The following is a 14,969-nucleotide window of genomic DNA, read 5'->3' on the forward strand; positions in this document are numbered from 1 at the left end:
AGTTTTGTGGTATTCTTGCCAAAAATTCATACTCTCAATAAAATAATAATAAAACATCAGTTAAGCCCAAATTAAGGGTAGTCTACAATATGACTGACAAGATCTTCTCAAAAGTACTAAGGGCATGGAGTTCCCGTTGTGCCTCAGTGGGTTAAGATTCCAACTGGTATCCATGAGGATGCAGGTTCGATCCCTGACCTCGCTCAGTGGATTAAGGATCCGGCATTACCACAAGCTGCAGCATAGGTCTCCAATGTAGCTCAGATCTGGTGTTGTGGCTGTGGCTCAGGCCAGCAGCTGCAGCTCCAATTCAACTCCTAGTCTGGGAACTTTCATATGCTGTAGGTGCGGCCCTAAAAAGAAAAAAAAATGTACTAAGGTAATAAAAGACAAGGGAAGCTTGAGGAGGCCACAGGCTGAGCAGACTAAGGAGACATGATAATCAAATGCAATGTGGGATCCTGCACTGAATCCTAAAATAGTAAAAGAACGTTAATGGAAAGAATGGTGATGGGATAAAGTCTGTAGTTAACAATACTGTACTAATACTAACTTTTTGGTTTTTGCTAAGAGAACTATGGTGATGTAAGACATTAACATTAGTGGAAACTGGCTGACAGGAACTATTTTTATAACTTTTCAGTAAGCCTAAAATTATTTCAAGACAAAAATTTAACAAAAGAACCTACATTTTAAAAAGAGTATTTCTGGGGAATTTCCCTTGTGGCTCAGTGGTAACAAACCCAACTAGTATCCATGAGGATGCAGGTTCAATCCCTGGCCTCGCTCAGTGGGTTTAGTATACAGCATTGCCACAAGCTACAGTGTAGGTCACAGATGTGGCTCAGATCTGGCATTGCTGTGGCTGTGATATAGGCAGCAGTTCCGATATGACCTCTAGCCTGGGAACTTCCATATGCCATAGGTTCAGCCCTAAAAAAAGCAAACAGAACAGAATAGAGTATTTTTTAATACCATTACTACAAAAAGTCACTGATGCCAATGATAAAACTCTCAAATACCATGATATTCTCATCAAGAGACAAGTCATTGTTCTCTTCTAAAATCTTTAGCCAAAGTCATACTGATCTTTGAGGTTAAATTTCTGGTTGGTGGGAATGAACGTTGGTATAGAACTATGAAAAATAGTATGGAGGGTCCTCAGAAAACTAAATATAGAACTACCATATAGTCCGGCAATCCCACTCCTGGGTATACATACAGATAAAACTATTATTCAAAAAGATACATGCACCCCTATGTTTATAGCAGCACTATTCACAATAGCTAAGACATGGAAACAATCTAAATGTCCATCAACAGATGAATGGATAAGGAAGATGTGGTACATATACACAATGGAATAATACTCAGCCATAAAAAAGAACAAAATAATGCCACTTGCAGCAACATGGATGGACCTCGAGATTATCTTAATAAGTGAAATCAGACAGAGAAAGACATCTACACCATGTGATATCACTCATATGTGGAATCTAAAATATGACAAAAATGAACCTATCTACAAAATAAAAACAAACTCATGGACAAGGAGAACAGACCTGTGCTTGCCATGGGGGAGGGCGTTGGGTTAGCAGACAGAAGTTATTACACATGGACGGGATAAAAAATGTCTTAGTGATAGCATAGAGAATTACATGCAATGTCTTATGATAAAAGAATCAGAAATTTTTTTAGAAAGAATGCATATATGTATAATGGAATCACTTTGCTATATAGTAGAAATTCATACAACGCTGTAAATTAAGTATACTTTAATAAAAAATTCTGAGTCGACAACTGCTTTATATACCTTATCTAGAGCAATAGTTCTCAATCAGGTTTGTTTTGTTTTGGTAAATTCTGTTTCTTTACTAATTGTCTTAATTTCTACATGAGAAAAAGGTTAAGAACTTACACAAATCACCCATTTTGATGCAAAATGTTTATGTAAACAAAGCTTCAAGTCATAGCCATTCTTCAGGGATAGTCTATTCCAATCCTGTTATCTCTTTTTTTTTTTTGCTTTTTAGCTCCACACCTGCAGCATATGCAAATTCCCAGGCCAGGGGTCAAATCGGAGCTGCAGCTGCCAGCCTATGAAACAGCCAGAGCAACACGTGACCTTATACCACAGCTCACGGCAACGCTGGATCCTTAACCCACTGAGTGAGGCCAGGGGTTGAACGTGCATCCTCATGGATACTAGCCAGGTTCTTTCGGTTCTTAACCTGCTGAGTCACAAGGGGAATTCCCCAATCCTGTTACCTTATAGATGATGAAAGTACACTATTGGCGTTAAGTTTACGTGACTTGCCCAAATTTCTACAATAGTTACTGGTTGAGTCTAGACTTGAATTTAGGTTTCTAAATGAGAATGATTAGATGATTTAAAGGGCAAGACAGGAAATAAAACATGAAAAATATAGAAAAAGGATATCACAGCAAGATCACTTTCAATTAAGAGCAATTATGGGAGTTCCCACTGTGGCTCAGTCGTAACAAATCCAACTAGTGTCCATGAGGACACGGGTTCAATCCCTGGCCTCACTCAGTGGGCTAAGGATCCAGTGTTGCTATGGCCATGGTGCAGGCCAGCAGCTGCAGCTCTGATTCGACCACTAGCCTGTGTGGGAACTTCCATATGCCATAGGTGTGGCCCTAAAAAGACCAAAAACAAAAACAAAACAAAACAAAAAGACAAATTATGGTATTCTAACAGTCACTTCTTACAAGAGATGTGCTCTTTGCTTTAGGCGCCATATGTAATTCTTTCCAAGGCAAAAAAATGAGAAATTCCAAGGATGCTCTGAAGATATCTTGCCAAAATAGAACAAACTTTAGAAACCTTAATAAGGTTGGTCAGTAGGACAATTTTTTATTGTCTTTAACTGGAAGAAGGTCATTTAATTTCAAACATCAATAAAAGCTAAAAGGGCTTCAATTAATGTGGTTTGGTATTACTAGTTACTAGGGTTCAACTGAGCCTCCTTTTACTACAGAAGAGTCATAATAGATGTTTTTAGTTGGTACCAAGAGAGCATCATGTAATATATCTTACGTATGAGCTTTTTTTTTTTTTTGGCTGCACTGTGGCATATGGAAGTTCCCAGGCCAGGGATTAAATCTGCTCTACAATAGCAACCCAAGCCACTATAGTGACAACACAGGTCCTTAACCTGCTACATCACAAGAGAACTCCATTTTTGAGCATTTATATTTTCATAAATAACAGTAGTAGAAGGAACAAAGAACTTAAGTATAGATCTTAAGTTCAATCCAATGACAAACTTCGACCTCTCCAAAAAACACGTTAAGAATCCATCAGGAGTTCCCTTTGTGGCTCAGTGGTTAATAAACCCACCTAGGATCCATGAGGATGAGGCCTCACTCAGTGGGTTAAGGATCCAGTGCTGCTGTGAGCTGTGATGTAGGTCACAGACTTGACTCAGATCCTGAGTTGCTATAGTTTTGGTGTAGGCCAGCAGCTACAGCTCCAATTTGACCCCTAGCCTGGGCACCTCCATATGCCAAGAGTGCAGCCCTAAAAAAAGCGAAAAAAAAAAAAAAAATTCCATCATAGGCATAGCACTACACTACATGCTTTGGATAAAAAGAGATGAAATAAGACACTCTTTTCTCATTAGGAGATTAAACTTCCGATATCTACAGCCTCATCTGTAAAAAGCAGGTAACATATGTGTCCTAGTAAGTTAGTTAATATGAAACGCTTTAACAAATTTTAAAGCAATATATAAGAAATCATAAAATTCCATCTAGGTCAAGAACTTAAGGCTGATAAATCATCTTTACATGGAGTCACAGAATAATATATCTGTGAATATTGAGGTAAAGATTAAAACTTTATTTTTCCTTTTGTTTAAGCAAAGTAACAGTAGTACCTGACCACAACATGACCACATGAGTATCAACTACCTGAAGAGCTACATATTTTGTAGGCAGATATTTGCAGTTCATTTGTTCATTCATTCATTCATTCTTTGGCCATGCTCTTGGCACGCAGAAGTTCCCGGGCTAGGGATCGAATCCAAACCACAGGTGTGACACCAGATCCTTAACTGTTAGGCCACCAGGGAACTCCAATCCTGTCATTATTTATATGGTCTACATCAGAGAGATCAGCCAACTTTTTCCGTAAAGGGCCGAACAATAAACATTTTTGGGGAGTTCCCGTCATGGCTCAGAGGAAACAAATCTGACTAGTATCCATGAGGATGCAGGTTCAATCCCTGGCCTCACTCAGTGGGTTAAGGATCTGGCGTTGCCGTGAGCTGTGGTGTAGGTTGCAGGCGTGGCTGGGATCAGGTGTTGCTGTGGCTGTGGCTGTGGCACAGGCCAGCGGCTACAGTTCCAATTCAACGCCTAGCCTGGGAACCTCCATATACCACAGGTACAGCCCTAAAAAGACAACAACAAGAAAAAAATTTGGCTTTGTGGGTCATATGGTCTCTGTTGCAACTACTGGCAACAGAAAACATTTTGGCATTACAGCACAAAAGCAGCCATATTCCATACATAAATAAATGTGGCTCTGTTCCAGTAAAACTTAATAGAAACAAGCAACAGACAGGATTTGGTCCAAAGATAATAGTTTATTGTCCCTGGTCTATATCATTTTGAAAACTATGAGAAATTTTTTTTTTTTTGTCTACTTAAGGGCCACATCCAGAGCACATGGATCCAATCAGAGCTGTCGCTGCAGCCTATGCCGCGTGGGATCTGAGCTGCATCTGATTCCGCTCAGAACAGACGCTCATAGCAACGCTTGATCCTTAACCCACAGAGCAAATCCAGGAATTGAACCTGCGTCTTATGGATACAAGTCGGGTTCATTACCGCTGAGCCCTGATGGGAACTCAGAAAATTGAGTTTTTTAAAGAAGTACTTCTCTAATGCGGAATTTTTTTTTTTAGCAAAACAAATAGCAATTTTCTTCCATATATGAAGGAATACTACCTTGGAAAACATTTCATTAGTAAGATTTATACAAATGAGTCATCACTGATAGAAATAAGTTAAGTTAAAAAAGAGGGAAACTAGCCTGGCCTGGCTCAGGATCCAGCACTGCCGTGAGCTGTGGTGTAGGTCACAGATGCGACTTGGATCTGACATCACTGTGGCTGTGGTGTAGGCTGGCAGCAACAGCTGATTGGACCCCTAGCCTGGAACTCCATATGCCGCGAGTGCGGCCCGAAGACAAAAGACAAAAAATAAAAAAATAAAAAAGGGTGAAACTTACTTGTAATCTTCGTTTGCTGCAGTAAAAATGAAAGCTTCCATAGGGTTCCAGCCAATTGTATTTGTTCTCATATCTAAGATGACCTGAGAAAGGAAGCATACACTAACCCATTACTATGAAATTAAGTCCCTCTAAAACGGATAGATTCCCACCTTATTTCTTTTCCTTCTTTTTTCACTGATTGAAGCAAATACTTTAGTAAACACCTACAATGTGTACAGAGCTTGGCTCGGTGCAATAGGAAAAGAAAATCAATAACTACTTCCTGAATACACAGGCAGAGGAGTAAATTTTATTTTATTTATTTTTTTTTTATTTTTTTTTGGTCTTTGCTATGGCTGCCCCCACGGCATATGGAGGTTCCCAAGCTAGGGGTCTAATCAGAGCTGTGGTTGCCAGCCTATGCCAGAGCCACAGCAACATGGGATCCGAGCCACATCTGCGACCTACATCACAGCTCACGGCAATGCCAGATCCTTAACCCACTGAGCAAGGCCAGGGATCGAACCTGCAACCTCATGGTTCCTAGTCGGATTTGTTAACCACTGAGCCATGATGGGAACTCCATGCGTGGTAAATATTGAAAAGTATAAATATGCTTAATAAATGGTCCCTTGACCTCAAAAAGCTTACAGTTTAGTCAGGAAAATGAGGCATATATAAGAAAAGGTAAAATATAAAAAATGAAGCAGCAAATAATTAAGTATCAAATCAGGGGCCAAACTAATGGTGAAGAAGAAGGGTTTCAAAAGATAAGTATGATTTGAGCTGATGTGTGAAGGACCAGTATATTACACTGTTTCTCAAAAAAAATTCTGGGCGAGGTAATGTTTTATTGTACGTGACCGTCCACCGTAGGATATTTAGCCTCTTGGGAGTCTGTACATCAAATGCCAGTAGCAGTCTCTAAAATGCCCTCCAACACTTCCAAAAATACACTTGGTGGGGAAGTACAACCCCTGATTGAGAACTACTACATGTATGAGAGAAAAGAAACATTGATATAGTCTAGCAGATAGAACAAAGAAATAAAACATGCATGTCTGCATCCATCAAGGTGACTACATGTGACAAGCCCTATTGAAATGTTACCTTACTGACTGAAACAAATAAATAAATGGAATACAACTTGCGACTGGATTTTATGGGCCCTTGAGAGCCAGACTCCAGTTCCTTTCTTCAGCCTAAAAATAATGCAGTACCATTATCAACTGAAAATGGAGGTGGTAAGGGGGCAGAACCTACCATTTATTAAACTGGTACTTCATGTTAGTTTTCTGCTAAATGCTTCAAGTGTCATGTTTTGTTCTCACCATTGTGCTGTAAGGTAGTTATTAATATCACCATTTTACAAGAGGAGCACAAATTAACCTACCTGCTTAAGGTCTAACAACCAAGTTCATGTAAGATCTTCCCACCACATCATATGAATGGGTGAAACAACTGGAGTGATACTTTGGAAACACTATCCTATATATCTAGCTCAAACTTCAGTGAATACCAGCTACTTGTAATATTTCTGAATTTATTACATGTTATAAAAATGATTCAGGAATAACAAAAATACTTCAAAATTTCTGCTACATGTTGACTATGACAATGACTTGTGGCACAGGAACGATGTCCAGGTCTTCCTGCACTCTCAATTCTAGCACTCGAAACCAACTTTACACCCTTTTACTTATAATGGTACTCCTCTCCCCATCTTTAGAATCAGCTTAAGGTTGTATTAACTATGAAATCCAAGTCCCAGAATGACTGATTTAGAACTGTTGGGAAATCTGACACCTTGAACACGACAGCACTTGTCTAAATAAAACATCAAACTGGCATGTAACTAAACAAATAAAGTTGGTTATAGCAATCTGTTATAAAACCTTCTGGAATAAAGTATGGTATGTGTTGTATGATGACTACAGGGCCTGACATAACAGGATGCAATGCTTTTTTAACAACTCCCAATTCGCTAAGTATGAATTAGATGCCTAAAATTTGCTGACATCATGGAAGACACAAAGACGACTAGGATACAGTACCTCATGGAAATTTAAGGGTCTCTAAAAAGCAACAAGGAATTGAGAGAATGCCATTGTAACCACTCTGGGGTCTAAGAACATCTCCATTAAAAAGAATTTTTTAAAAAACATCTGCTCCATATCTTCAGTCACTTATGGGGGAATGTGTTAACTGTATTAAGCAGAAGACAAATAGAATCTCACCTTTTTCAGAGGAGTAGCTTGCCTCATATCATATAGCACTATATTCCTGTCAGAAGCACAACTTCCCAAGAGAAATGTCTAAAAATAAATACAACAATCACCAGTTAAAAGCCAGGGTTGGCAGCAAACCATGTCCATTCAATGAGTAAATGATTTAATTGCCCATAATGTTTAAGTTTAGGATACAAAGTTATAACATTAAAGTCCATTTTAAGAGGGTACAATGAATCAGTCGTAATATCAGCAACTAAATCAAGTATTTTCACTGTTAAATGCCCATGCACGTACTTTAGATGCCTGTGATAATGGTGTAGGGCTAATTCTACATTCTATTTTATAACAACGTATTTTACTTATCCATTCTTCAACTTTCCTGCTCTTAAGTATTATAAGTAACATTTAATAAACATTTTCATATATTTAGCTTTTTTTGCCTAAGGATAAAATTTTAGTAGCAGTATTACTAAATCAAAAAGTATGAACTATTCTATAGCTTTTAATATTTAGGGGTAAGTGTTTTCCAAAAAGTTGTACTAATATACATCGCAATGCAGAAATACACCAATTTTACTGCAACCTGGCAGCATTAGGGAGCTAAAATATTTGTATCGCAACATTTCCTATATACCTTAATCCCTTGGTATCTGTGGGTAACTAGTTCCAGGATCCCTCATGGATACCCAAATCCATGGAAGTTCAAGTCCCTAACAGTTGGCCCTCTGTATCCACATATGCAGAACCCATAGGTATGGGGGCTGACTGTATTAATTTGGGGGGGAGGGGTCTTTTTAGGGCCGCACCCAAGGCACATGGAAGTACCCAGGTTATGGGGTTAAATCGGAGCTATGGGTGCCAGCCACAGCAACACGGTATCCAAGCCTCGTTTGCAACCTACACCATAGCTCACAGTAAGGCCGGATCCCCAACCCACTGAGCAAGGACAGGGATCGAACCTGCATCCTCATGAATATTAGTCAGGTTTGTTACCACTGAGCCACAACTCGAACTCTTTTTTTTTTTTTGTCTTTTTGCCTTTTCTAGGGCCACACCTGTGGCATACAGAGGTTCCCAGGCTAGGAGTCTAATTGAAGCTGTAGCCGCCGGCCTACACCAGAGCCACAGCAACACGGGATCCGAGCCACGTCTGCGACCTACACCACAGCTCATGGCAAGGCCGGATCCTCAATCCACTGAGTAAGGCCAGGGATCGAACCCGTGACCTCATGGTTCCTAGTCGGATTCATTAACCACTGAGCCACAACAGGAACTCCTTAATTATTGATTTATTAGCAGTTAAAGATTTTTCTCATGTTTATTAACTCTCTATATAAACTAAACCTGTCCTTTGTCCCACTGTTTCAAGGCGTTTCAAGTATTTTTAAGTCAGTTATAAAATATGCAAAGTGCTTAAACAATCCATGACATTAAGTGAAAATAAGCTCTCTACCTACCAGTGGAGCCCCAAATCCTACCCTGTACCATTCCTCCTCGCTCATGGTTCCTGATAGAATTTTCAGCCTTTGCCTGCTACTACTCCTACTGCAAGTGTGCAGGGAACGAGAAGAGTGATTTATTAAACAGCTGTATGGCCTGCTAACTCCTATGACACATGTGTACACGATTCAAATAAAACTCATAAGTCAATGCTACCATCACCATCTCTTCTCCGTTCCTTCTAACACCCTCCTTTTAAACCACTTCCTCTCTGAGACTTTCAATCTTCTGACACCTCTCAATCTTTCTTAATTTCTCACTATGTCACTTCCAGCGCTGACCAGGTTGTTTTTAAAAGTAAAGACTTTAACTTGAACAAAGCAAAAAATTCTACCTAGACAGAAAGCTGACTTTCACACTGTAAAATGTAGCAGTGCTCAGAATAAACTTTTGGCTTTAACAGAATTCTCAGCTTCAATATTTTAACCGAAAATTAACTAACAATGATTGGAGGGGACAAATACACTCTATTTGTTCACAGCAACATACCCTTTCCATTAAGTTTAATGTAGGATAAGAGACATGCTACCATTTGCTTTTACCATTAAGTTAGTTCATAAAGTTAATAAAACAGGAGTTCCCAGTGTGACTAAGCAGTAAGGAACCCAACTGGCATCCATGAGGATGCAGGTTCAATCCCTGGCCTCGCTTAGTGGGTTAAGTATCCGGCGTTGCCGTAAGCTGTGGTGTAGGTCACAGTCGTGCCTCAGATCCCGAGTCGTTGTGGCTGTGGTGTAGGTCAGCAGCTACAGCTCCGATTCAGTCCCTAGCCTGGGAACTTGCATGTGCCATGGGTGTGGCCCTAAAAAAAAAAAAAGACTAAATAAATAAGTAAATGAATAAATAAAGTTAATAAAACATATGGACACACAGAGCTGAACAAATAGTTTTATACAGGTAAATGTGAAAAACATGGTTGGTGGCTAGGTCATCACTAATAATTAATTATGACTTCAGAATTGGCTATCAGCTCTTCTGACACAGCTGTTCCACCAAAACAGAGGAACAAAAGATCTCATTTACCCTTTAGAGAAGCAGGAATCAGCATCTGTCTGTTTCTTCTGTTTATTTTTTTTAAATAGTAATTACACCACCATCTTAAATTTGGGCAGCATCTTTTAAAAATATTCACTTATATTATCACATTTTACACTTACAACAAACCTATAAAGTACACTGGAAGGTACAATTAACCTCATTTTAAAAATAAAGAGACAAATATAGGAAAAGCTGTGACTTGTATAAGGTCAACGCAAAGGCACACTGGCAGGAAATACAGTTCCAGCCTAGACTTACAGCAAGTAAGACATAAAATACTCCCACAAATTGCTTGTGTTCATAGCCTGCTTCTGCCCAATGTCACTTCGGCTTGGCTCTACAAAGCTGGCTTGTCCCTTTGTGCCATATCTCAACTTCCACGAGCAAGGGCAAGAAGGGAGGGGAGATGGAGATGGTGTGAGGAGGATATAGCAGGGACAGATACTCTGAACCAGCCAGCAGCAACCTTTTTCTTTAAAGGGCCAGAGAACACAAGTATTTTAGGCTTTGTAGGCCATATGACTTCTGTAGTGTTTACTCAACTCTACTTTGCAGGGCAAAAGCAGTTAGAAACAATATATAAACAAAAGGGTATGGCTGTGTTCTAGTGAAACTTTTTTTTTTCACAGACCATAGGTGGCAAACCCCTGCTTTAAACCTGTAGCCTCTCCCAGAAGTGTGTATTAGGTGTGTGCTGGGGGCGGGAAGGGTGTCCTCTGACTGGCTTCTTGGCAGCACCCCAAGGCCAAATTCACTTCATACTACAACACTTCAGTCCAGTACCCTGCTACTTAGACTTTGACTTAACTTTTTCCCCTCCTTTTAACAGTTAGGGTCTCTGAGAAAACTTGCCTATCAGGATTTTCTCTCTGATATCATCTAACAAGATAATCTGATAACTTCTAAAATCAGCTTATATATGCAGTGATTTCCTTTTCTTTCTGCATGAAAAGGCATCTTCACTGAGTCTTCTGGACAATGAGTTCATCAATTGTTATGTATTCAGAAAAAGCTCAGGGAAGGGTCTGGAGTCCAGGGGGTAGCTTAGCCTTCAGGGCAGTCTCCTTTCCCAAATGCGGACCTGAATAAACAGTAAGCAGGCTAGTCTCCAACTCTTCCATTGAGACGGGAAGGAATTAGGAGTCAAAATTCAGACTTCTGAGCAAAGGAAAATGTGATGTGACTAATTATCATGTAGTACAAAAATAATCACGCATATTATTTTGAAGTACTGGTGCCCTTGTCACAAACAAAGAAAACAATGCTCAAGACTCCTTTTCTGACCTCCAAGAGAGTTCAGAAAAATGAACATTTTCAAAAAAAAAAAAAACATTTTCCTAAAGGTACAATGATGTTAATCTGTGGAACATGAGTACTGAATGCACAAGTAAAACTGAAGCTGCACAGGACAGTATGTGCCTGGATTCTGCCCCCACAAGCATGCACACACAACCTCCTCCAACAGTGCTGGACAGGCTATCTGGGACTAAACTGTGGGCAAAACACACTGAGATTTGACCAATGTTAGCAGATCTTGATATAATCTGAAAAACTGGCCAAATCCCAGAACACCATTAAAATTCAGAAAATTCTCAGAGTGTATATATATGCATGACTAGGTCACTTTGCTGTACAGCAGAAACTGACAGAACATTGTAAATCAACTATGATAAAAATTAAAAAAAAGAAAATTCTCATATCACACACTTAAATTTCCTAAACAGAGCTGATATTATTAGATAATAAGGAAATAAAAAGCAGAACATACTTCAAAAAGAAGCATTACCTCAATTGGGTTAAACTTAACACTGCTTATACTGTCAAATCCCCAGGTCATTGAACAAATAGGATTGGTTCTTTGTTCATCCCAAATGTCTACTTGCTGTCCACATGTGGCAAAAATAGCTTCTTTCCAGTGATGATCAATTCCTGTATATACTGTCTTTAAAGCAAAGAGGTTGTTAGAGATGAGTCTTTTCATTAGTACTTCAAATCTATAGAAAAATATTTTTAATGTATTCCTCTACACTCTCATTTATGAAAGAAAATCTCACAAAGAAATTTTTTTGAAGCCCTTCACTTAAAGGAGAAAGCTACCATAAGACATGATGTTCCTTATCACACATTCTGGAAAAAAAGAAAACTGTTAACATGGGATGTATCAATTATGAATACATATCACTGAAGTAATTTTTAAATCATCTTTGAAGGATCTTGGCGGCGACTAATGAATTGTAAAGGTTGTTTCTAAAAAACTTAATTCCACATTTTACACAGGAAGTACTGATTCCCAGGACAAACATATAGATACAAACAACTGGATTAAAATTTAAGGGGAGAAATAAAATTGGACACTGTGGATGCTAAGATTGTTAAAAGCAAAAAAATCTCATAAATCCTGCAAAGCAAATTAAAGGGAACTACTTAGCCAATACTTTAAGCTTTTAAGAACTCTTATCAGCATCCACAGGTTTAGAATTATTTTCTATTCATGAAGGCAAGTCCTACAGACTCTTCCACATAAGAAATAATCCCCAATACCACAGAGAAGGGGAAAGACTAAAGATTTCAAATATCTTTGGAACTACTAGAGAAAAAACACTTTACAAGAATGAAAACAATTTTTTTAGGAATTACTAATTTTTTACCATCTGCAAATTATTTCCACTTCATACTTATATCCCACCTCCATGTCCCTTCAAGAACATTTAGATCAACCATTAGCATGCAGCAAGACCCTGACCATGGACTGGATCCCTCATTTCAAAAAAGAATATTTTGAACTTTTTGAAACCTAAAAAGCAGGACCTAGATAAATACGAAACATAATATTCAAATGGTGAACTAATTTTATTTTATTTTTCTCTTTTTGTCTTTTTTAGGGCCGCACCCGAGGCATATGGAGGTTCCCAGGCTAGGGGTCCAATTGGAACTGTAGCCACCAGCCTATGCCACAGCCACAGCCACAGCAACTCGGGATCCGAGCCGCATCTGCAACCTACACCACAGGTCATGGCAATGCTGGATCCTTAACCCACTGGGCGAGGCCAGGGATCAAACCCGAGTTCTCTTGGATGCTAGTCGGGTTCGCTAACCACTGAGCCACAACAGGAACTCTGGGGGAACTAATTTTAAAACTGCATATACCTAAAGATTAATTCTAATTTTACAATTTCACTTAATACCAAAACTTAAGTTTACAAAACATGGGTAGGCTGAATGATCTGAATTATTAAGCTATAACTTAAGCTATAATAGACCTACATTATCTGATTTGCAGAATATTGTAAGAAATGTAAATAAAATTTATACCAAAAGTACTCTACGTTTTTTTTTCTTTCCATTTCCTAAAGATTTCTTTTAAGTAAGAAATTCTAAGCTTTGTGAAAGATCTATGATAATGTAAATCCAAAGCTGAAGCATTATTTTTTCCTTTTATCTTATAGATTTCCTACCACAGCCTTACTATAGGAAATGTTTCACTGAATCCTCTAGCTAAAAACAGAAACTGAATCCTACTAAAATGATGAACATTGAAAAACTTCAAATTCGGTAGCTACAAAGGATCTGGACTACATTAAATATTCCTTAAAACAGGTCAATTATTGCAGCCTATAGGCTCTGATTTCTTAGTTATATCTTTTTTAGAAGTTAAAACTATGCAATAATTTTAAGTAAAAGAAAAGAATTTTCAATAGGCAAAGTATAGGTCAATTTATTTTTGTACCTTTCCTAATATTGTATGCAATGGTTCCTCGTCTTCTCCATAGCTTGGTCCATCCATTTTCCACTGCTTCACAGTTTTGTCATCACCAACCTTGAAATATGTAACGATGATGATGATGATGATAATGAAAAAGTTATAAAGGGTAAACTTGCTAATACATACATCAAATTAAAAACATCTCCAATTTAAAAAATAACACATACCATATTCTTCCAGTACTGTATTTATTGATGCATTGTCCCAATTTGTTATAATAAAGATTTGTGACAAATTCATAGGTACATAAAATTTAAAATAATGTGAATAGAGCAGAAGAGTAAGGATAAAAACAAAGTTAGGTCATAAAGATGGCAGAAATTGCATACTGCAATAAAATTCAAATTAGGGAGAAAAATGAATAATAATAAAATGGTATTGTGAGATCAGAGTGGTCATTTAAAAAGTAAGAACCAATCTGATGTGTGCCATATAGTTCCAGATAATTTTAAATGTAAAAAATGCAACAAAATCTATAAAAATACTAGAAAGAGGGCATTTTTTATAGTCATGGCATGGGTTAACTCCTTTGTGTGACACAAAACTCCAGAAACTATTAAGTCAGAGGTTTTTAAACTGTGACCTGCAGACCGCTAAAGTGTCCCAAGAATTTTTCAGGGGTCCACGAGGTTAGTACTATTTTCATAATGTCAGTAAAGGCATAGCTTGCCTTTTCACTGAGCTGACTGTCAGAGAGCAAAAGAAATGGTGGGTACAAGGCAACCAACTACAAGAAATTTAGACTTTAGTATGTGGCATATATGTTCAAGGTATTAGGTAAACATTGATTTTAGTAATTTCTTTTGGATATGTTTCCTCAGGCAAGGGAAACAAATGGAATTACATCAAACTAAAAAAGCTTTTGCACAGCAAAGAAAATCATCAACAAAATGAAAAGGCAGAAGATATTTGCAAATGATATTTTCAATAAGAGGTTAACATCTAAAATATACAAAGAACTCATACAACTCAACATCAAAAAGACAAACAACTCAAATTTTTTAAATGGGCTCTGAAGAGATATTTTTTCTAAGAAGACACAGAGATAACAACAGGTGCATGAGAAGTTACTCAACATGACTAATCATCAGAGAAATGCAAATCGAAACCACAAGGAGATATCACCTCACACCTGTCAGAATGGTTATTATCAAAGCCAATAAATAAAAGTGTTGGCAAGGATGAGGAGGAAAGG

At 38.1% G+C, this 14,969-nt stretch overlaps 1 protein-coding gene across 1 annotated transcript in view; it reads right to left on the reverse strand.

The window, feature by feature from the left end:
- Nucleotides 1–14,969, reverse strand: part of DCAF13 (DDB1 and CUL4 associated factor 13) — a 31,400-nt gene that overhangs the window by 9,757 nt on the left and 6,674 nt on the right. The window contains exons 4-7 of the mRNA XM_047783476.1: nt 13,739–13,828; nt 11,798–11,953; nt 7,480–7,557; nt 5,261–5,343 (exon numbers count right to left, since the gene is read on the reverse strand). Of these exons, the coding sequence (XP_047639432.1) occupies nt 5,261–5,343; nt 7,480–7,557; nt 11,798–11,953; nt 13,739–13,828 (407 nt within the window). The remainder of the gene's footprint in view (nt 1–5,260; nt 5,344–7,479; nt 7,558–11,797; nt 11,954–13,738; nt 13,829–14,969) is intronic.

This window comes from Phacochoerus africanus, chromosome 6 (genome assembly GCF_016906955.1).
Source record: "Phacochoerus africanus isolate WHEZ1 chromosome 6, ROS_Pafr_v1, whole genome shotgun sequence".
NCBI lineage: Eukaryota > Metazoa > Chordata > Mammalia > Artiodactyla > Suidae > Phacochoerus > Phacochoerus africanus.